The sequence below is a fragment of the Triturus cristatus genome, chromosome 10, assembly GCF_964204655.1.
Source record: "Triturus cristatus chromosome 10, aTriCri1.1, whole genome shotgun sequence".
Classification (NCBI taxonomy): domain Eukaryota; kingdom Metazoa; phylum Chordata; class Amphibia; order Caudata; family Salamandridae; genus Triturus; species Triturus cristatus.
Genome location: NC_140593.1, coordinates 1,232,916,156 through 1,232,937,053, shown reverse-complemented (window position 1 = coordinate 1,232,937,053; position 20,898 = coordinate 1,232,916,156). Strand labels below are relative to the sequence as shown.

General features: G+C 50.8%; 1 protein-coding gene across 5 annotated transcripts in view; it reads right to left on the bottom strand.

Moving 5' to 3' along the window:
- Positions 1-3,074: 3,074 nt before the first annotated feature.
- The window catches only part of FGD1 (FYVE, RhoGEF and PH domain containing 1), a 425,310-nt gene continuing 407,486 nt past the window's right edge, over positions 3,075-20,898 (bottom strand). For all 5 annotated transcript variants that reach the window (XM_085629850.1, XM_085629851.1, XM_085629852.1 and 2 more), the window contains 4 exons: positions 15,651-15,776; positions 11,000-11,152; positions 9,487-9,630; positions 3,075-3,899 (listed from right to left, as the gene is read on the bottom strand). In XM_085629850.1, the coding sequence (XP_085485976.1) occupies positions 3,618-3,899; positions 9,487-9,630; positions 11,000-11,152; positions 15,651-15,776 (705 nt within the window). In that variant the 3' untranslated portion in view covers positions 3,075-3,617. The remainder of the gene's footprint in view (positions 3,900-9,486; positions 9,631-10,999; positions 11,153-15,650; positions 15,777-20,898) is intronic.

Below are 20,898 nucleotides of genomic sequence, written 5' to 3'. Positions count from 1 at the left end.
GGGCCTAATGTTTGCTTCCCTCAGTTTCCTTGTTCTGGAGGTTTCTGGTTCGGGTTCGAAGGGGAATGGCTTGGGTTGTTCTGGTGGCTCCGGCATGGCCAGTTGTGTTTGATTTCCTCTGTTGCTGGAGATGGTGTTGAGTCTGGAGTGGCAGGCTCCATTGGTTCCGTCTGGCCTATGGTTTCGAGTCTCCTGGTGCCCTCTCTGGTGATTCCGATGTTGGCGACTTGGGAAATTGAACGGGGCAACTTCATGTTGTAGGGTCTTTCGGATTCTGTCTCCTCATCTGCTCTGGTGTCTGCCAGGTCTTTTTCTGCTCAGCATTGGAAGCCCTTTTGGGGTTGGTGTGAACGAACGCATGTGGTTCTGCTTTCTGTTTCTCAGTCTCAGGTGCTGGAATTCCTCCAGGACGGGCTTTTCCGGCCCCCTTGAAGGGGTCTGGTCTCCAGTATTTTGAGGGGTTGTCCATTCTACGCCCTTTCTTTCGGGTGGTGTGTCCCTCTTGGATTTTACATCTGATTTTGTGGGCTCGCCTGTATCCCTCGTTTGTTTCTTTGTCATCTGTGGGGTTTCGCCTCCTGACTTTGCAGGTGTTTTGTCTGGTGGTGGTAATGTCTGCTTGCGGGCTGGGTGAGCTTGACTCGTTGTCTTGTCCGGCTCCTCTCTTTCGTGTGTTTGAGGTAAGGGTTTGGCTCTGAAGTTCTGTCTGCTGTGCTCGAGCTGGGCTGTCTTTACTGTTTGTATGCCCATAAATGTGCTTCTTGGTTTGGGTATTTCTAAGCAGATCCTTCTACAGTGGTCCTGGTCTATTTTGGCTTGGTATGTCTTGCTTTGTAATGGAGATGAGCGGGATGGGGGTTGGGGGGGATGGGGAGGTAATGCTTCTTTTGCTTACCGCAAACTGTATTACTCAGAGTCCTACTCTCGCTTACCTCCATGACGGCCCTCCCTCCTGGTTGGCCAACTATGTCTCAGGCGGCTTGGGACGTACTGGAGGTGTGGTAGGGGTTGGCGCTTTTTATATTGGTAGGGGGTGTCTCTACGTGGCTCAGGGGCCTCATTATGTAATTAAGATAAGCGAGAGTAGGACGTGGAGTAATGCAATTACAGTAATGAAAGCATTACAGGCTATCTTGCTGCTAGAGTCTTCAACTTAAACCTGACGATTTCCCAATTCTAATTTGTTTCAACCCTCACGTACCGTATTAATGTCTAAAAACATATTCTAACCACGACATCTTTCCAATATAATATACACTGTTGGTGAAAACGAACTACTCATTAAAAGGTGAAATAATGTCTCCAATCTGAAATGACCCATATCGAATGTTCTTATTCCTATTCCAGCGCCGGCATCAAACACACCTCTCATAACCTTAAATTAAGAGCAACACATGACGTAGCTCTCCGGAAGCCACGTCAGAGCAGGAGGCGCTGATGGAGTCGGAGAAAGTTGTTTTGCTATGTTCTCTTGTTGCTGTAGGACTGCTCTCCTGAAGGAAAAACCATCAAAGGAGACTGCACGTAATCAGAGCGTTGAAATCAAAGTCACATGGTGGATGTGACGTTGTGGGCTCTTTCATCAGAGCTGCGATGCTAGTAGAATTCTGCTGTGACACAGATTAGAAGGTTTCGTTTTGTAGCAACTTCTATTGTAGCTGTGGATGGAAGTCACACTTGACTTTGGGTCCGAATACGAGCTTGGCGGACAGGGTTACTCCATCACAAAAGTGACGGATATCCGGTCCGTCAGATTACAATTCCATTATATCCTCTGGAACTTGTAATAAGGCGGACAGGATATCCATCACATTTGTGCCGGAGTAACTGGTCCACCAAGATCATAGTCCGTCCCTTTGCGCTGTCGCTCTCTGGCCTTGTTTTTAACTCTGAACCTCAGAAATGTCTTTTGCGGCTCTCGATTCCTGTTGACCAGTGGAGTCCGGCAGTTATCAATGTGTGCTCATTGATGAATACTCCCGTTTCCCTAGAATGTCTTCTCCGCCCGCTGCAGCTGCGCTCCCGGTCCATGGTGAAGTCTCTGCGGAGAGAGGACCAGGGACCTCAGAGTGGATGAAGGGACATCCGTTCAATGGGACTGAATTCCAGGGGGTTATGTGATTCCTATGGGTAAATCACCGGACGATTCTCCCCAGTATGGACCGCAGAGAGATTCATGGCCACGCTTCCAAGAGCTGTTCAAAGGCTGAACTTATTTCACGTGTCCTCAGCATGTTGGCAAGTACTGTGCGACAGCCACGCAACCCTAGCGCCGCGAGTCACCACCAGAGGATGTTCAGGACTAATCAACACCAAAAACAGCACAGCTAAACAAGAGGTTACTTGAGGACGAGATAGTCAAGCGAAGCAGGAGATTAAAGAATACGCAAATTCTCGTTGACATGGTAGAGGCATGGGGCCTGGTTTAGATCTCGGCGGATCAATTGTGACGGGTATCCTGTCCGCCGAAATATAAAATCCATGATATCCTATCGGATTTATATTTCGGCAGATGGGATATCCGTCCCCGTTGTGACTGAGTAAACCGTCCCCCAAGATCTAAATAAGGCCCTAGGTGTCATTCGAAGGATGAGGTCAGAAGACCGCAGCTAAGGAACGCTAATGGTCCCTTCGAAGCACGCTGCTGCGCGTCAGCTGCTGCGCTGATCCTGTGTGGCCCTTGACTTGAACAAGGAGCCTCTTCTGCAGCCTGGGTGGATCCACGCTAAAGATCTGAGGGGGCAAAGCCTCCTGCTCAGACATTTGGCCCAAGTCTGGGATCTTGGTGAATGAGATGTTGTTGCCTAGATGGAGCAGTCGAGACATCCTAGAGCAGTCACTACAGTTGTGTCTTAAGACCTCCTTACCTCTCAAGGAGCCCCTTCCAGAGAATGGCAAATGTCGAATGATCCCTCGCGCTTCAGAGCCAAGCCATGGAGGGACGAGGTGTGAAGAATCTACGTGAGAAGAAGACCCCCTGCTCACGATGGCCAGGCTGCGCAGGCGCACTTTGCCCCCAAGCACGACGACTGACAACGAGCTCTCTTCCTGTTTGACAGAATCTGTAGAAACGGTTTCTTTACAAATGGCTTTCTTTATCTTTACATACACGGAAAAACAAACAACATAGGACTGTAAAAAAACTTTTTCGGTAAATATTATAAAATAATAACAATAGATAGAGAAGATGTAAAAAAAAAACTTAAAAGTGCCCATTATGAGTTCAAGTAACACGTTGAGAACTTGGTGATTCCTGGAAGGTTGTGGATGGCAGTGGCGGCCACAAAAACATTTGGAGCTGCAGGGAATTGGCTTGGATGCAATGAGGGTCATCTGTTCCTCGCCTCCAACTTCCCGGGGGGTATCAGTTTTCTGATGTGGAAGTTCAGGTGGTTCCCACATCCCCCGGTTGGCTTCTTTTCCATTTCTTCCTCTGGGATTCTCAGATGTGCCCCATGTTGGCTCTCAGGGGTGTCCTGTTTCCAAGGCCCTGGTGGTCCCTCCTCCCCCCTGGAGGCTCAGCCAGGGCTCTGACATTTCCCACTAAGGTGGACAGGAGCTGCCTGCACCAGGGTCAGGTCTACCCTGCCAATGCTGGAGTGTTTCTGCATCAGGGCTCAGGTGTTTCCAGCACCTGTGAGAATTGTGGTTGACCCGCTGACTTCCCCTTCCTCGTCAGCCTCCATGATGGCACAGCCATGTGTCCACTCCTCGCCCCGCCCCGCGCGGCTCAGCACCTCAGTCCAGCGGCGCTGCAGATCCTCCGTCTCGGCACTGAAGTAAAAGACAAGGTGGCTCTGGCTCATCTTGAAGGCATGCCGTCTCTCGATGCGGTCACTGGCTTCCGGTGGCCCCACCTCAAAGCCGATCAGGGGCAGACTGCGTTGAGCCTTCACGTCCTGCGGAAGAGAGAGGGAGTCAGAGCTCAAAGAGAAGTGCTGAGATTTCAAGACAACTCTAGGGTTTCATGACAAGCACCCGGGATTACTAGTGTGGGTGAAGACCCATCTACCCTGGGGATTACTGTCATGGCTGAGGTCCCGCCTACCCTTGGGATTACTGGTTGATTTCAGATTCCATCTACCCTGGGGATTACTGGTGTGTCTGAGGTCCCACCTACCCTGGGGATTTCTGGTGGATCTGAGATCACATCTACCCAGGGGATTAATGGTGGGTCTGAGGTCCCACCTACCCTGGGGATTATTGGTGTATCTGAGGTCCCACCTACCCTGGGGATTATTGGTGTATCTGAGGTCCCACCTACCTTGGGGATTACTGGTGTGTCTGAGGTCCCATCTACCCTGGGGATTACTGGTGTGTCTGAGGTCCCACCTACCCTGGGATTACTGGTGGATCTGAGATCCCTTCTACCCTGGGGATTACTGGTGTAATTGAGGTCCCATCTACCTTGGGGATTACTGGTGTGGGTGGGGTCCAGCTACCCTTGGATTACTATTGGAGCTGAGGCCCAGCTACCCAGGGGATTACTGGAGTGACTGAGTTCCCATCTACCCTGGGATTACTGGAGTGCCCGAGTTCCAACCTACCCTGGGATTTCTAGTGTGGGTGAGCTCCAACCTACCCTGGGATTACTGGTGTAAGTGAGGTCCCATCTACCCTGGGGATTACTGGAGTGACTGAGTTCCCATCTACCCTGGGATTATTGGAGTGCCTGAGTTCCAACCTACTCTGGGATTACTAGTGCGGGTGAGCTCCAACCTACCCTGGGATTACTGGTGTAAGTGAGTTCCCATCTACCCTGGGGATTACTAGTGTGACTGAGGTCCCACCTACCCTGGGTATTACTGGTGTGACTGACGTCCACCTACCCTGGGGATTACTGGAGTAGGTGAAGTCCCACCTACCCTGGGGATTACTGGAGTGGGTGAGGTCCCACCTACCCTGGGGATTACTGGTGTGACTGAGGTCCCACCTACTCTGGGAATTATTGGAGTGTCTGAAGTCCCACCTATTCTGTGGATTACTGTCTTGGCAACGGCCCCACCTGCTTAAACCGGGGGACTGAAGAAGAGGCCAGATCTCAGAAACCTGTAAGGCAGCTTTGAGTTGTTTACATGGAGGCAGTATGGCAACTCACTTTGAGGAATGGGTTTGTCATAGGAGGGATTTACAGAGAGCACTGCAAGGTGTTGGTGGCATCAAGGAAATGCTGAGAGGGAGAACAGACACACAGGGAAAGAGCACTGCTAAGAAGGTCTGTTATGGAGAGCCCGAGGAGGGATTTCTACAGTTAACCCGGAAACAAAAGGGCTTGAAAAGGTATACTTATAATGGGGTCACTCTGGGTGTGGGGTTTTATTTAAATTAAGTTTGATCGTTGACATTTCGCAAGGGGGCCAGTTAGTTCACCGTCTGTGGGTGCAGTAAACATTCGTGAAGCTCTTCAAAGATGTTGCATAAGCCGTAACCATGAGGGTGTTATTTGAAAAGGAGAAATGGAGAAATGGCGCCTATAGTGTCAGCATAAATATCTGACTATATGATTTCTGCGGTGCAACAAGGTGAGGGAAAACAACCTATACCCTCAAATCATTGGTACCAAGGGCAAAATTACGAAGCGAATCTTATCGTATGCACACGCGCACTATATAAGTCAAATTGACATTCGTTGGATTAAAGAAAATACAAAAAACAAGAAAACACATGAACTTGTATCCATTATTTATGATACTACCTGTACTCATTGTCAATTTGATTTACATATTGCGCGTGTGCATACGATAAGATTTGCTTATGTTGCATAAGCCCTCTGCTACGTTGTTTATTTCTAGAAGGTGTTTTCTTTGAATAAAGATTTCTCTGGCTAGAATCCGAAGCCACGTGCTATTTGGTTTCTTTAACAACTGTAGTGATTGTGTCTACCATTTCACAGGTCCACTGTGAAGGTGGTGTCTCCTCTCACCAATCAATTTCTTCCATACATTTCTAAGACATCTCAGGGGCACCATCTCTTGTTGATGCCTGCAGCCTAGATGATACACTGATCCTGGACTGTCAGGCCCTTTGATATGCCCTCAATTTAAGACAGTCACTCCCTTGCAGTACAGTCTAACATCCTTCCTTTTAAGAGTTTGTTATGCTGATGGTGTCCTGTCATTCTCCCTACATCCCCAACCTCTGTGAGCCCAAACCCTCAGATCTTGGAACTCATTGGCCTCATCTTCCGGCTTCCATTGGGGACTAGATGATGTCAAGATGCGGTTACAAAACAATGGGGTCGAACCAGACACGTCACTAGGACCTGGGTAAAATGCAGTACATACAGAGGAGTGGTCCCAGTGGAAACACAATATTACATAAATATCAACATCACCCGTTAAATCAATTAAATCAATATTTATTCATGTTGAAAATATTTAATGAAGGTGAACATATATTTGATCATGTTCAAAAGACAGCACATTTGTCAATAAAGTGGTGCATAGGTGCCCCAAAAAGGGGAGGAGGGAGGGAATGGTGCAGCACTGTGCAAAAGTGAGGATAAGTGAGAGAGCAAGGCCAGTGAACAGTATATACATCAAAAATATAAAAGGCCTGTCTATCCTTAACCAAGGTTAAATTATGTACAAAACCAGAATGTCAGAGAAGACACAGTGAATCGCTCACTGTCACCTACATTTGGTAAACAAAACATAGAGCTGTTGACGTTTCGACCCAGGATTAGTGTAGAAATTCTACTCCTTACAGAAGGGTCTTCATCAGGACTGTGGGGGGAAACCTTAGTCCACCAGGGCATGTGGTGGAAAGAACTGGCAAAGAAGGGCCCGCGGGCTCCAGGATCAGAAAAGGACGGACTCTTGGTGAAAATTGTTAATGGATTCTGCTTATTTCTTTAATTTTGTAGAAAGAGGCATGAATAATTCAAGGTGCTCCCCAAATATCTCTAGGCAGAATGCACATCCGTTCACTAGCTGTTCAGTGCTATGGAGCGCCTTGAATTATTCATGCCTCTTTCTACAAATTAAAGAAACAAGCAGAACCCATGTGGATCTCTGATCCAGAGGGCATGCCATGGGCGTCGTCTTATTCGTCCTTGCCCCTCAGGTGCTGGATGTCTCAAGAAGGTGTAAACTTGATTTCTTGATGTTCAGAGTAAACTACTGTTGGCAACGCAACAGTAGAGTCATGTCTGTTGCTTCTTGGCGCTGTTCTCGTGACATTCACTAGTCGTCTACTTAAGGGTGCCCGTGCGCAGTCTTTCTCCTAAGAAGCGTCGAGCCCGCGGCGCTGGCCGACATGGACTCAACACTCTGGCTGCCACATCTTGATCCAGTGGGAATCTCACTCTGTGACTTGCACTTTTGGTGACCAGGTGGTGAAAGGACGTGTCACTCAAGTCTAGTCCTGGGTTCCTCTGGTACAGACACAACATCCTGGAGTCTGTCTAGCCGAAGCTTGCAGTTACTGACTCCTGCAGCTTCAGGTCATACCCGGGGGTCAGGATAAATGATCGGCTCTCTTTCTTCCAAAGCTCCCTGTTCGATTGCTCCTGTGTGATCTCACTGGATCCTTTTCTTTTACAAGACCAGGGGGTCTCAGTGCATGCGCTGCAGTAATCAGAGCACAGGCAACAACCAGGGTTTGCACATCAGTCCGGATTATAGAATACAGCACTCGTCCTCCACACAAAATCTGCACATTTAAACCAAGGCAGCATTACTAGCTTTAAAACTCAACCCAAGGGAAATTTGTGTAAAAAATTGTATTCCCCCGTTCACCGGCGCAGAAATTCACACTGCACCCAGTAAATACTGCATTTGACAGGCTCACCTACCCAGATCACAGGCCCTCACAATGAGCCCCAAATGTGTTCGACAGCTCTCTTCCCCGATTAAAAGTTGGGGTCTTACTTCAAACTGAACACAGCTTGACAGGTCCATGGGCAAATCTTTCAATGTCCTTCAAAGACTTGTGTTTGCCGTGGACTGCCCTTCAAACGTGTTCGTGTTTTATTGATTTCCCACCCAGATTCAAGACTAGAAAACATTCTAAAGATGCTGCAGGAGTTAGAAGGTTGTACGTTTCAGGTCATAAGAGGTGGTCGTCGGATTAATAATTTCAGAGCTAAATGTCAGCAGATTCACGGCGCGTGAATCTACAAAGATTCATGCTGGAGGGGGCTGCTATGAGGAGATACTTGGAAGATAACATATATACAGGGGCGTGGCAAGGAAGGGGCTGGTGGCAAGGAGGTACTGGGGGGACATTTATAATAGAGGCGCTGCAGGGACGTAGTCTTTAAAGAGGCCTGAGCTGGACATGATGTGGACACACAAGGGGGGCCGTGTCTGCCTCCACAGGGGACGGCAAGGGCAGGGCTTATAGCATGGTGGGGACATGATGTGGTCACATGAGGAGGGGCCGTGCCTACCTCCACGGGATACGGTGAGGAAAGTGCTTAAAGCGTGGGGTACAGGGGGGATTTCTAAACGAGGCGCTGCAGGGGTGTGGTCACACGAGGAGGGGCCGTGCCAGCCTCCACGGGGTATGCTGAGGGAGGGCATCAGGCAAGCAAGGGTGAAACAACAGACTTCACAAGAGGGCTTTGGATGGGGGGGGGGAGTTACTGTTCGCCATAGGCAGAACTTTGGGGCATAATTACAACAAAGTGGCAGAGCACGGCGTTAGCCTCTTTGGCTTAACGTCGGGCTCCGCCACTTCAGAAACGCAGGGCTGAACCATATTTACAACAATATGGTGCAGCCCTGCGTTTCCCCCTGTGCTGGTGCTATATTTAGCTGCCTAGAACCAATGCAGGCACCCTTGCACCCGGTGCAAGGGTCTCTGCGTTGAGGGAAAGATTGATAATGTGCAGGAAGGTCCCCTTTCTTGCACATAAACAATCTTTAAATGGCGTTTTGGAACTTTTATTTGTGCTGCTTAATGCAGCACACAGAGAAGTTGAAAAACGTCGTTTTCTTTTGTTTATGTGCAGGAAGGGACACCTTCCTGCACATAAACAACCAATGGGCTCTTGCTGTTTATGTGTGTGCTGCACAACTCAGCACACATAGAAACAGCAGAAACGAAGAGAAAGAAAGCATTTTTCCTCATTTCGCCTGGATAAGACCAGGTTTTCACTGGTGTTAATTTTGGCGCTGCCTCCTATTTACACCACCCTTGTTAATATGGGGCAGCGTCAAAATCAATGGGTGTTGCCGTGCAACGCCAACCGCAACACCCATTGACCTCCGCTTTCACGCTAAGTGTAGCGTGAAAGGGTGCCTTATTCACAAGGCAGCGTTAAGCCACGTTAAGTGTAAATATAGCCCTGTGTGTGAGTGTTACTCGGGGTGCTAGGTTACTAGGAGCCTTATCCAGGGCTGAGACACCCTCACACCCCAGCTGCCTCTGGCTCACCTAGGGGACAAAGCGGGAGGGCAGTGCCATTGCTGCCTTGGGTGGTCCACGGAGTTGCCCTGGCACGGGTGGGTAGACCACCCGCCTCCAGGCCTAGCATCTCACCTGCGGGGCTCCGTAGATGTACAGCACGAGGGGTTCGTTCTCGGGCACCACCAGCCAGCCCTTGTGCCAACCCTTGCCACCTCGCTCCATGTAATGCATAAAGCTGCAGATCACACTGTTCTCTGCCACCACCGAGGCCTGCTTCTGTGGGAGAGAGAGAAAGGGTCCATTGAGAGAGGGGTTCACTCAGGGAGAGGTTCATACAGAGAGAAAGATTGTCCACTGAGAGAGGGGTTCACTTAGAGAGCAGGTCAAAGAGAGAGGGGTTCAATCAGGCAGTGGTTCCGAGAGAGAGACGGTTCAATGAGAGGGGCTCAGTCAGGGATAGGTTCATAGAGAGAGGGGTTCACTCAGGGAGAGGTTCATACAGAGAGAAAGATTGTCCACTGAGAGAGGGGTTCACTTAAAGAGCAGGTCAAAGAGAGAGGGGTTCAATCAGGGAGCGGTTCCGAGAGAGAGACGGTTCAAAGAGAGGGGCTCAGTCAGGGATAGGTTCATAGAGAGAGGGGTTCACTCAGAGAGAGTTTCATAAAGAGAGGAGTTCACTCAGGGAGCGGTCCATAGAGAGAGGGGTTCACTCAGGGAGAGGTTCATACAGAGAGGAGTTCGCTCAGGGAGCGGTCCATAGAGAGAGGGGTTCACTCAGGGAGTGGTTAATAGGAGAGGAATTCACTAAGGCAGAGGTTCAAAGAGAGAGATGGTTCAATAAGAGAGCCATTTCAACGAGAGAGGGTTCACTCAGGGAGAGGTTTATAGAGACAGATAGTTAAGTGAGAGTTGTTCATTTCGAGAGTGAGGTTCACTCGGGGAGATGTTCATAGAGAGAGACGGTTGAAGGGAGAGGGGTTTCACTAAGGGAAAGGTTCATAGAGAGAGGCGGTTTAATGAGAGAGGGGTTCACGAGTAAGGGATTCACTCAGGGACAGGTTCATTGTGAGAGGGGTTCACTCAGGGACAGGTTCATTGTGAGAGGGGTTCACTCAGGGACAGGTTCATTGTGAGAGGGGTTCACTCAGGGAGAGGTTCATTGTGAGAGGGGTTCACTCAGGGAGCGGTTGTTAAAGAGATGGGTTCCCTCAGAGAGAGGTTCATAGAGAGAGAGAGACGGTTCAATGAGAAAGGGGTTCACTAGGGAGAGGTTCTTAGAGAGATGGGTCCGCTCATTCACTCAGGGAGCGGTTCATAGAGAGACGGTTTCATGAGTGAGAGGCTCACACAGGGAGCAGTTCATAGAGAGAGAAGATTCAATGACTGAGGAGTTTGTTGTGATCTGTGAAGATATATATATATATATATATATATAGAGAGAGAGAGAGGGGGATGGGTTCAGGGATACGAGGTGAGTTGAAGACAGCGGGGACACGTCTGCCAGAGTGGAATGGATGACATTGTAGGTTGGGAGGGCTGGGGGGACTTCCTTTCCTCTGCCGTCAGAGGCCTTTGGGGGCTCTTGCCAGTCGCTCTCCATCGACTCAGACTTCAGTAGGTAGCCAGGGTGGGGGGGGGGTCTCACCTCGAGGATGGAGCGCCTCCTCTGGGGCGCCTGGTGGTGCAGCACCGGGCTGTCGCCATGCAGCGCTGTGTAGCAGTCGGTGCACACCCGGTTGGTGCGGTTGTTGTCATACACCAGCCGCGCCCGGAACTCGGAGCACTTCCCACAGACCACCTGCAAGAGACAGCACAGCTTTAGGGGCTCCCATGTGCTGGGGTGGGGGAGGGGCGGCCAGGTACGGGCTAGTCCACAGGTGGGGTTTCGTGATTTCACACCTGGGCATCTCTACGCTGCAGAGCGGGAAAACCCAGAGAAAGGGTCAGAGCAGAAAATGGTGGTGGTGGTGACGTGGGGGGATACAAACCCCTGGCCCAGCTGTGGTCCTTACTCACATACTCCTGGGTGCAAACCCCATGCCAGCTGTGGTCCTTACTCACATACTCCTGGGTGCAAACCCCTGGCCCAGCTGAGGTCCTTACTCACATACCCCCTGGATACACACCCCTGCCCAGCTGTGGTCTTTACTCACATACCCCCTGGATACAAACCCCTGCCCAGCTGTGGTCCTTATTCACATACCCCTGGATACAAGCCCCTGGCCCAGCTGTGGTCCTTACTCACATACCCCTGGATACAAACTCCCTACCCAGCTGAGGTCCTTACCCACATACCCCCTGGATACACACCCCTGCCCAGCTGTGGTCTTTACTCACATACCCCCTGGATACAAACCCCTGGCCCAGCTGTGGTCCTTACTCACGTACTCCTGGGTGCAAACCCCTGGCCAGCTGTGGTCCTTACTCACATACTCCTGGGTGCAAACCCCTGGCCCAGCTGAGGTCCTTACTCACATACCCCCTGGATACACACCCCTGCCCAGCTGTGGTCTTTACTCACATACCCCCTGGATACAAACCCCTGCCCAGCTGTGGTCCTTACTCACATACCCCCTGGATACAAACCCCTGCCCAGCTGTGGTCCTTATTCACATACCCCTGGATACAAGCCCCTGGCCCAGCTGTGGTCCTTACTCACATACCCCTGGATACAAACTCCCTACCCAGCTGAGGTCCTTACCCACATACCCCCTGGATACACACCCCTGCCCAGCTGTGGTCTTTACTCACATACCCCCTGGATACAAACCCCTGCCCAGCTGTGGTCCTTACTCACATACCCCCTGGATACCAACCCCTGCCCAGCTGTGGTCCTTATTCACATACCCCTGCATACAGACCCCCTGCCCAGCTGTGGTCCTTACGCACATACCCCTGCATACAGATCCCCTGCCCAGCTGTGGTCCTTACTCACATATCCCTGGATACAAACCCCTGGCCCAGCTGTGGTCCTTACTCACATACCCCTGGATACAAACCCCTGGCCCAGCTGTGGTCCTTACTCACATACCCCTGGATATAAACCCCTGGCCGAGCTGTGGTCCTCACTAACATACCCCCTGGATACAAACCCCTGGCCCAGCTGTGGTCCTTACTCACATACTCCTGGGTGCAAACCCCTGGCCCAGCTGTGGTCCTTACTCACATACTCCTGGGTGCAAACCCCTGGCCCAGCTGTGGTCCTTACTCACATACTCCTGGGTGCAAACCCCTGGCTCAGCTGTGGTCCTTACTCATATACTCCTGGGTGCAAACCCCTGCCCAGCCATGGTCCTTACTCACATACTCCTGGGTGCAAACCCCTGGCCCAGCTGTGGTCCTTACTCACATACTCCTGGGTGCAATCCCCTGGCCCAGCTGTGGTCCTTACTCACATACTCCTGGGTGCAAACCCCTGGCCCAGCTGTGGTCCTTACTCACATACCCCTGCATACAAACCCCTGGCCCAGCTGTGGTCCTTACTCACATACTCCTGGGTGCAAACCCCTGCCCAGCCATGGACCTTACTCACATACCCCCTGGATACAAACCCCTGGCCCAGCTGTGGTCCTTACTCACATACTCCTGGGTGCAAACCCCTGGCCCAGCTGTGGTCTTTACTCACATACCCCATGGATACAAACCCCTGGCCCAGCTGTGGTCCTTACTCACATATTCCTGGGTACAAACCCCTGGCCCAGCTGTGGTCCTTACTCACATAGCCCTGGATACAAACCCCTGGCCCAGCTGTGGTCCTTACTTACATGCCTCAAGATACAAACCCCTGGCCAGCTGTGGTCCTTACTCACATACCCCCTGGATACAAACCCCTGCACAGCTGTGGTCCTTATTCACATACCCCTGCATACAAACCCCTGGCCAGCTGTGGTCCTTACTCACATACCCCTGGATACAAACCCCTGCCCAGCTGTGGTACTTATTCACATACCCCTGCATACAGACCCCCTGCCCAGCTGTGGTCCTTACTCACATACCCCTGCATACAGACCCCCTGCCCAGCTGTGGTCCTTACTCACATACCCCTGCATACAGACCCCATGCCCAGCTGTGGTCCTTACTCACATACTCCTGGGTACAAACCCCTGGCCCAGCTGTGGTTCTTACTCACATACCCTATGGTTACAACACCCTGCCAGATGTGGTCCTTACATACACCTGAATACAACCCTCTGCCCAGCTGTGGTCCTTACTCACAAACCCTATGGTTACAACACCCTGCCAGATGTGGTCCTTACATACACCTGAATACAACCCTCTGCCCAGCTGTGGTCCTTACTCAGATACCCCTGCGTACAAACCCCTGGGCCAGATGCGGTTCTTGTCTGCGTGCACAGAGGGGCCAGGAAACTGGATGTGCCTTAGCGATACAAACCTCTGGCCCAGCTGTGACCCTTTTGGACTTGCACGCTCTCTTGGGGGGACTTCTGGCTACAAACACCTGCCCTTCCAAGGCACTCACATTAACGGAGGCCTCTGTGTCTGGCATGTGTCCAGAAGTTACAAACACCAGCCCAGCTGTGACTGTTATTTGCATATATTCAGAGGAGTCAGGGGCAAGAATACCCCACAATGGCCCTTGTCTGCATGTTCTTCAGCCGCTGTGGACATGGTCTCCCCTTCCGTACTGTCGCTCATACATGCATGCCTGGAGGCCTCTGGGGCCAGGGTTTGCCCTCCGCGCTGTCGCTCATATTAATATATCTGCAGGCCTCTGTGGCCAGTGTCTCCCCCTCTGTGCTGTCGCTCATACTAACATGTCCGCAGGCCTCTGTGACCAGCGTCTCCCCCTCTGTGCTGTCACTCATACTAACATGTCCGCAGGCCTCTGTGGCCAGTGTCTCCCCCTCTGTGCTGTCGCTCATACTAACATGTCCGCAGGCCTCTGTGGCCAGTGTCTCCCCCTCTGTGCTGTCGCTCATACTAACATGTCTGCAGGCCTCTGTGGCCAGCGTCTCCCCCTCCGTGCTGTCACTCATACTAACATGTCCGCAGGCCTCTGTGGCCAGTGTCTCCCCCTCTGTGCTGTCGCTCATACTAACATATCCGCAGGCCTCTGCGGCCAGGGTGTGCCCGCCGCACTGTCGCTCATACTAACATGTCCGCAGGTCTCTGTGGCCAGTGTCTCCCCCTCTGTGCTGTCGCTCATACTAACATGTCCGCAGGCCTCTGTGGCCAGTGTCTCCCCCTCTGTGCTGTCGCTCATACTGAAATATCAAAGGAGAGTGGATCACTGGTCCTGAAAGAACCAAAGTAAGCATCAACAGTTAATAAACTGTTAAGAAACCCTCAAGCACGTTTTCTGCAAGGTGGTATTATAGCGGTATGTTCGATTATCCGCTGTGCTTAACAACGTGACAGCATCATCATTGGGTTACTGTGTGCTTCCTCCACCCGGAGGTTCTTGCCTCTGGTTTTTTCAGTAGTGATCATAAAAGGTGTGTGATAAAGGCATCCCAGTGAGTGTAGGTTAAAAAACTCGTAAAACCAGTCAAAAAATATTTTAATAGGACTGGGTTCGGGTTAGGTTAAAAAAATGATTTATGTGCAGAGTTAGACACTTTAGGGTCTGTTGCACTTGGTGAAAGTATTAAAAAAAATGTGGTCGACATGTTTCAGCCCAATCTAGTGCCCCTAAGGGTCAGGTGGGCTTTCTTCAGGACCAAATGTGATAGTGGAGGAATCTAAATATTCATTGGACTCCTTAGGGGGGGTGGAGTGAATAGTCCAACCAGCATGAAAGAGTTCGTTTTGAACCTGTTTAGGAAGTGGTGGAAAAAGAAGGTAAAAAGACTAATTTCAGTCAGAATACATGCTATAACTAAGTTCAAAATTTAGAGCATCAGCCGTTGTTTTGCAACATTAAAAAATGACAATACTTCTACTGAATATAATGTCAATAGATAGAGAGACAGAAAATGACATTAGTTAATGGCAAAGAATGGCCCTCTTTTTGTATTTCAAAAAGGTGGGGGTATGCAGGTCGCTCATACTAACATGTCTGCCGGCCCCTGCGGCCAGGGTGTGCCCGCTGCGCTGTCGCTCATACTATAGTCCGCAGGCCTCTGTGGCCAGTGTCTCCCCCTCTGTGCTGTCGCTCATACTAACATGTCCGCAGGCCTCTGCAGCCAGGGTGTGCCCGCCACGCTGTCGCTCATACTAACATGTCCGCAGGCCTCTGTGGCCAGTGTCTCCCCCTCTGTGCTGTCGCTCATACTAATATGTCCGTAGGCCTCTGTGAACAGGCTCTACCCTTTCACGCTGTTGCTCATACTCACATGTCCGCACGCCTTGCAGTGGTGCCTGCGTTTGGTGATGGAGTTGAACGGTTCGCGGCACCGCATGCACATCGTGACCTCCTTCTCCCGGATGGGCGTGGGGGCGCGTTTACCCAGATCCGTGTTCTGAGTGGAAACAGAGTAGGGTAAGAGGCGAGAAGCAATCATTTTAAACTTAAACCCCGTTACAATGTTTTTACAAGCTGGCACAGGGACTCTGGCCTCTCCTTGTGAATGGTTCACCAGATCATAGTGGGGGACGTGCTGTGGGTGTCACAGGGGGGTAGCAGAGGTTACATTGATGTCACAGGAGGACTGAATGAGTAGAGACCTGTGAATAATTTATTTGTTATGACAGGGCTTGAAGTTCATAAAGCGATGAAGTGGTAACAATACGTTACGGGAACATTACATTTTGTCTTAATGTAGATATCAAAATGACCATTAAATGAAATGTCCTTTACTGCGCGAATGTATTCAGAATATAAGTGCCCTCAAACGTAAGGTGTGCAAATAAGGCAAACGAAATGGCTCTTAGAAAACCAGGCGCCCTTTTCCAGAGAGGGTACACTTTTCCTGTTTGTGCCACGGCACAGGCAGCGCATTCAAGAAAAATACGTGGCAGCTGCTTAAAAGATGCTCTGTGTTTCTCTGTGCAGGTGGTAACCCACCAGCCCTGCGAAGGGGGATTAGAGATCGCCTTGCAGGCAGGTGCAGTGAGTGACTGCACCTCCCTGCAGGGGGATGTCTGAGGCGGTCCATGGGACCCCCTTTATCCCTCCAGAGGGCTTCTTTTAGGGGGCACACTGAAAGTGAGCCCCATTTTTATGGCACATTTCCAGTGCGCCTCCTAAGGGCCTGTTTGCCTCTGTGGCCACGGTGGTAATACGTGCATGGCCAACAAATGATGCACGGAATGCTGAATCAATCAAACATTCACCCCCAGTCTAGAGATCTGGGTTTAATCCATTGTTGGTTTGCTCACCATGCCACCCCAGTTTGGATCCAGCCATATGCAAATCAGTCTTGACCCTGCTCCTCATGGGAACAGGCCAGCCCAAACTGCCAAGCAGGGTCTTCCCTGAACCAGAAACAAGCATCCTGGGACCGGTTTCGGGGTATTACCCCTCATCAACCAGGATAGCTTATTCCAGTGGCTGGGTCCAAACTGGGGTGGCGTGGTGAGCAACATAATGATGGATTCAACGCAATTCCTTGTGACTGGGGGTGAATGTTTGCATTGTTCAGCATTCTGTCCATCAACTTTTATTTTTTCATTTGTCGCCCTATGTGGGATGGGTATGCCTAGGCGTGGGTCTCATCCTCACTGTGCCACTGGATTCAAGCTAGCCTGGATAATGAGGGATCAAGACCCGGAACCGGTCCCAGGATGCTTGTTTCCAGTCCAGGGTGGGCCTGGCATGCAGTTCGGTTTGAACTGTTCCCACAAGGAACAGGGTCAGGACTGATTTGCATATGGCTGGGTCCAAACTGGGGTGGCGTGGTGAGCAAATAAACGATGGATTAAACCCAGATCTTTGTGACTGGGGTGAATGTTTGCATTGTTCAGCGTGCCGTCCATCATTTGTTCTTTTTGCTCACATCGGTAATGCAGCCTGGGTGCAGAGGCAAAAAGGTTCCCTCATTTGCATGGGGCCACACCCCCATGCACATGTGCGAACACCCTTTAATGATAGTGCTGGTGCTACATGTGCGCCAGCTCTATCTGTATTAAAGAAGGGCGCCCCACAAGCGTTTACAGCCCCTTCTGTAATAACAAAGTGCTCCGGGGCATGCAAAGCAGGCACACATGCCCGGTGTGCTCCTGGGGCACTTCTATAATACGGCCCCAGGTGTGCACGCAGTGAACGGAGTCGAAGATGCGATGTATTACGTGACAAAGGTGCTAAGGACCATGGGAAGAGGGGGGGGGCTGTGCTGGAGGTGAAGTTGTGAAGCTAGTTACGGGCGTACGCGACATGGTCCGAACACATCGGTTAATGATTGTGAGAAGTTGGCCTGGCATATGCTGGTCACTAGTTATAGTGGCCACCTTGCACCAGTCCAATTCGACTCTTGGTAGATAGGTTTAAAGACAACCTTTTAAAGAAAGCTATCCTAGTGGTAGCTGTGGAGAGCAGCCTTCAGGCTAAGTCTCTGAGGAATGTAAAGCAGCTTGTTTTACCTTATAATCTCTTGAATTACCAAATGAAAAGACACCACACAGGTATATATATCAATTATATATGTATTTATTTCTAAATATACTCTACTAATCTCTTTATGAGATTAGAGCCAGGTAAACATTCAAAAGATCAACAGTTCTCAATAAATTAAGCACAAATATGGCTGTAGCCCTAGGGGCATACCAGACCATATACTAAAATAATGGGTTAACAAACTCGACTTGCAAAATGAAGAGGCCTAGGGCCTTGGGAATCGCTGGGGCTTCACTTCTGCAGTGTTAGCAGGTAAGTAATCAGCCCACAGGCGACGCGTGCAGTGTCTAAACACACACGCGGGTTTTCAATGCGTTTCAATGGCAAATGTCGCGGTTTGTATTTTACAGTTCTAGGGCACTTCGCAAAAGTCAACAGGCAAGCAACTTACAGGGTAAGTATTTCGAGAGCCAACACACACTTGGGCACCGGAGTGCACGAGTTACCTCACCCAGGGAAGCCGGGTGCATAGGTGTCCTTTGGTGTCGGGTCGCAATGCTGTTTCCAGTGGAGATCACTGGATACTTGCTGCTTGTGACGACGGGAGAGGTGTCCGTTCGAATCCGACTATGGATTGAAGTTGCAGAAGACCTAGAAATTGAGGGGACAGAGTTCAGAGTCACTTGACAGTGACCGGTGGCCAGCAAGATGGATGACCACAGCTGTCGCGTCTCTTCAGGTCGGTGATGGTGTTTTGTCTCTTCGCTCACGAGGTCCAGGAAGGCTCGACGATGACCAGCAGCTGGATTCGGGAGGTCCCACGACGTCTGCAGCTGTTGACGGTGTCGGCACCCGGATTGGAGCCAACAAGCCTTGGCAGCCACAAGTCTTGTGTGGAGTGAAGATTGGCAATGGTGCAGACCAGCAAGGTCTGATGGACTTACCCAGCGAGGGTAAGTGAGGGCAAGCCCAGAGCAACCAGGTGAGCTCTTGGAATTGATGTGGAAGTCTTCAGGTGAGTTACTAGCCAACAAGCAAGCAACCGCAAAGATGCCTTTGCAAGAAAAGTTTAACAACAGCCCACGGTCACTCGGGATGGGGTAGGCCGCTGAAATTCGGTACTAGACCTGCTAGGGACTTGGACAATAAGTGGTCCAAAGCACAACTTCGTTGGACGTAGTTTAGGGCTTGCACTCGAAATCAGTGCACGGTTCCCTGGTATTGCCGTTCCTCGTCACTCGTGGGGTCCAGATGCCACAGCTTCGCTGGGGACTCAAAATGGCTGTCGAGAGATCAGGAAATCCACTTCAGGGGACGCAGGGACTTCGGGCTCCGGCGGGAGCGGTAAAGTTTGCAACCGTTGTAGAGAGTTTTGGTGCCTGCCAAGCAGGGGAGTCACTCCTTGACTCCAAGGGAGATTCTTCAGTCTTCCAGAGATAGTGGAACGTCGAAGGGCCAGGATTCTTCTTAGTAGAGCGTCGTCCAGGTGTAATCTAAATTGCATTGGCAATGTTTGGTATCTTATAGTGGAAAGATGGGAGGGACTAGCTCTATGACCACTCCTCTAGGAGGGTCAGGGTAGTGGGTGGTTACACCCACTTCCCTTTGTCCAGTTTCGCGCCAGAGCAGGGGCAGGTAGCCCCTGAACCGGTTTGAGCTGGCATATGCACAGAGGAGAACAAAAGGGGGTGGTGATGGACGGAGCATCAGAACCAATCAAACACTCACACCCACTCAACAGATCTGGGTTTGATCCATCACCGTTCTTTAGCCCACTCTGCCACCCCAGTTCAGACATGGCCATATGCAAATCAGTCTGACCCTGTGCCTCATGGGAACAGTCCAGCCCGAACTGCCAAACCATGCCTTCCCTGGACCGGAAACAAGCTTCCTAGGACCGGTTTCTGGCATTTCAGCCGTCTTCAGCCAGGCTTGCTTGAATCCAGTGGCAAAGTGAGCAAGGGACTCACGTCTGAGCATACCCTGCCAACTTATGGCGAACAAAGCGGTACAAAAGGGGGTGGTGATGGACGGAGCATCAGAACCAATCAAACACTCACACCCAGTCAACAGATCTGGGTTTGATCCATCACCGTTCTTTAGCCCACTCTGCCACCCCAGTTCAGACATGGCCATATGCAAATCAGTCTGACCCTGTGCCTCATGGGAACAGTCCGGCCTGAACTGCCAAGCCATGCCTTCCCTGGACCGGAAACAAGCTTCCTAGGACCGGTTTCTGGCATTTCAGCCGTCTTCAGCCAGGCTTGCTTGAATCCAGTGGCAAAGTGAGCAAGGGACTCACGTCTGAGCATACCCTGCCGGGGGTGAGTGCTTGCAATGTTCAACACTCCGTCCATCATTTCCTTTGGTTTTGCTTTGTTCGCCATAAGTTGGCAGGGTATGCTCAGAAGGTATAAGTCATTTTTAATATGTATTGAACTAATGAACAACTGTTGTTTTGGTCATCTCTAAGTTAGACAAACAGCTCCACCTTGTGGCTGGCTGTCAAAAGTGCCGGTATTGCCAATTAAGTGCCAGTGCCGAGCACCTGAAACCTCTGGCTCAAATCAAGCACTGCCCTGTGCAAGATGAAAGCAATATATGAGACAGGGTGTGTGTGGTGGGGCCACGTCAGTCGCTGTGAGGACCACGTCAGTCGCTGTGAACCCCACATCAGTCACTGTGGGGGCCACATCAGTCGCTGTGGGGACCACATCGGTCGCTGTGAGGACCACAGCGCTGTGAGGACTGGTCTTCGTAGCATGTTCAAGTACTTTGGAGCGAGTGTAACAAAAAATCTAAAAGCGGAGATATATTTGCACAGGTCCGCTGTCCAGCTTCCCCCAGTATCACCAAGAGCCTGGAGTTAGACTCGTAAAGACACATTCTGGGTTGGTGCTCGGAGGGAGAGAGTGAGGGTCAGAGTGTGTGCGTGTGTGTCAGTCTGTCAGTCCCGGGGCAGTCAGCGGTTACTGGGCAGTATTCCGTGCACATCCCGGTTTTATCTGTTTCATTTCCATACCTGTGACTACTACAATTTCCGTCTTCCAAGGTAAAGGTATCGACTGAATATTACTTTTTTTTTATTT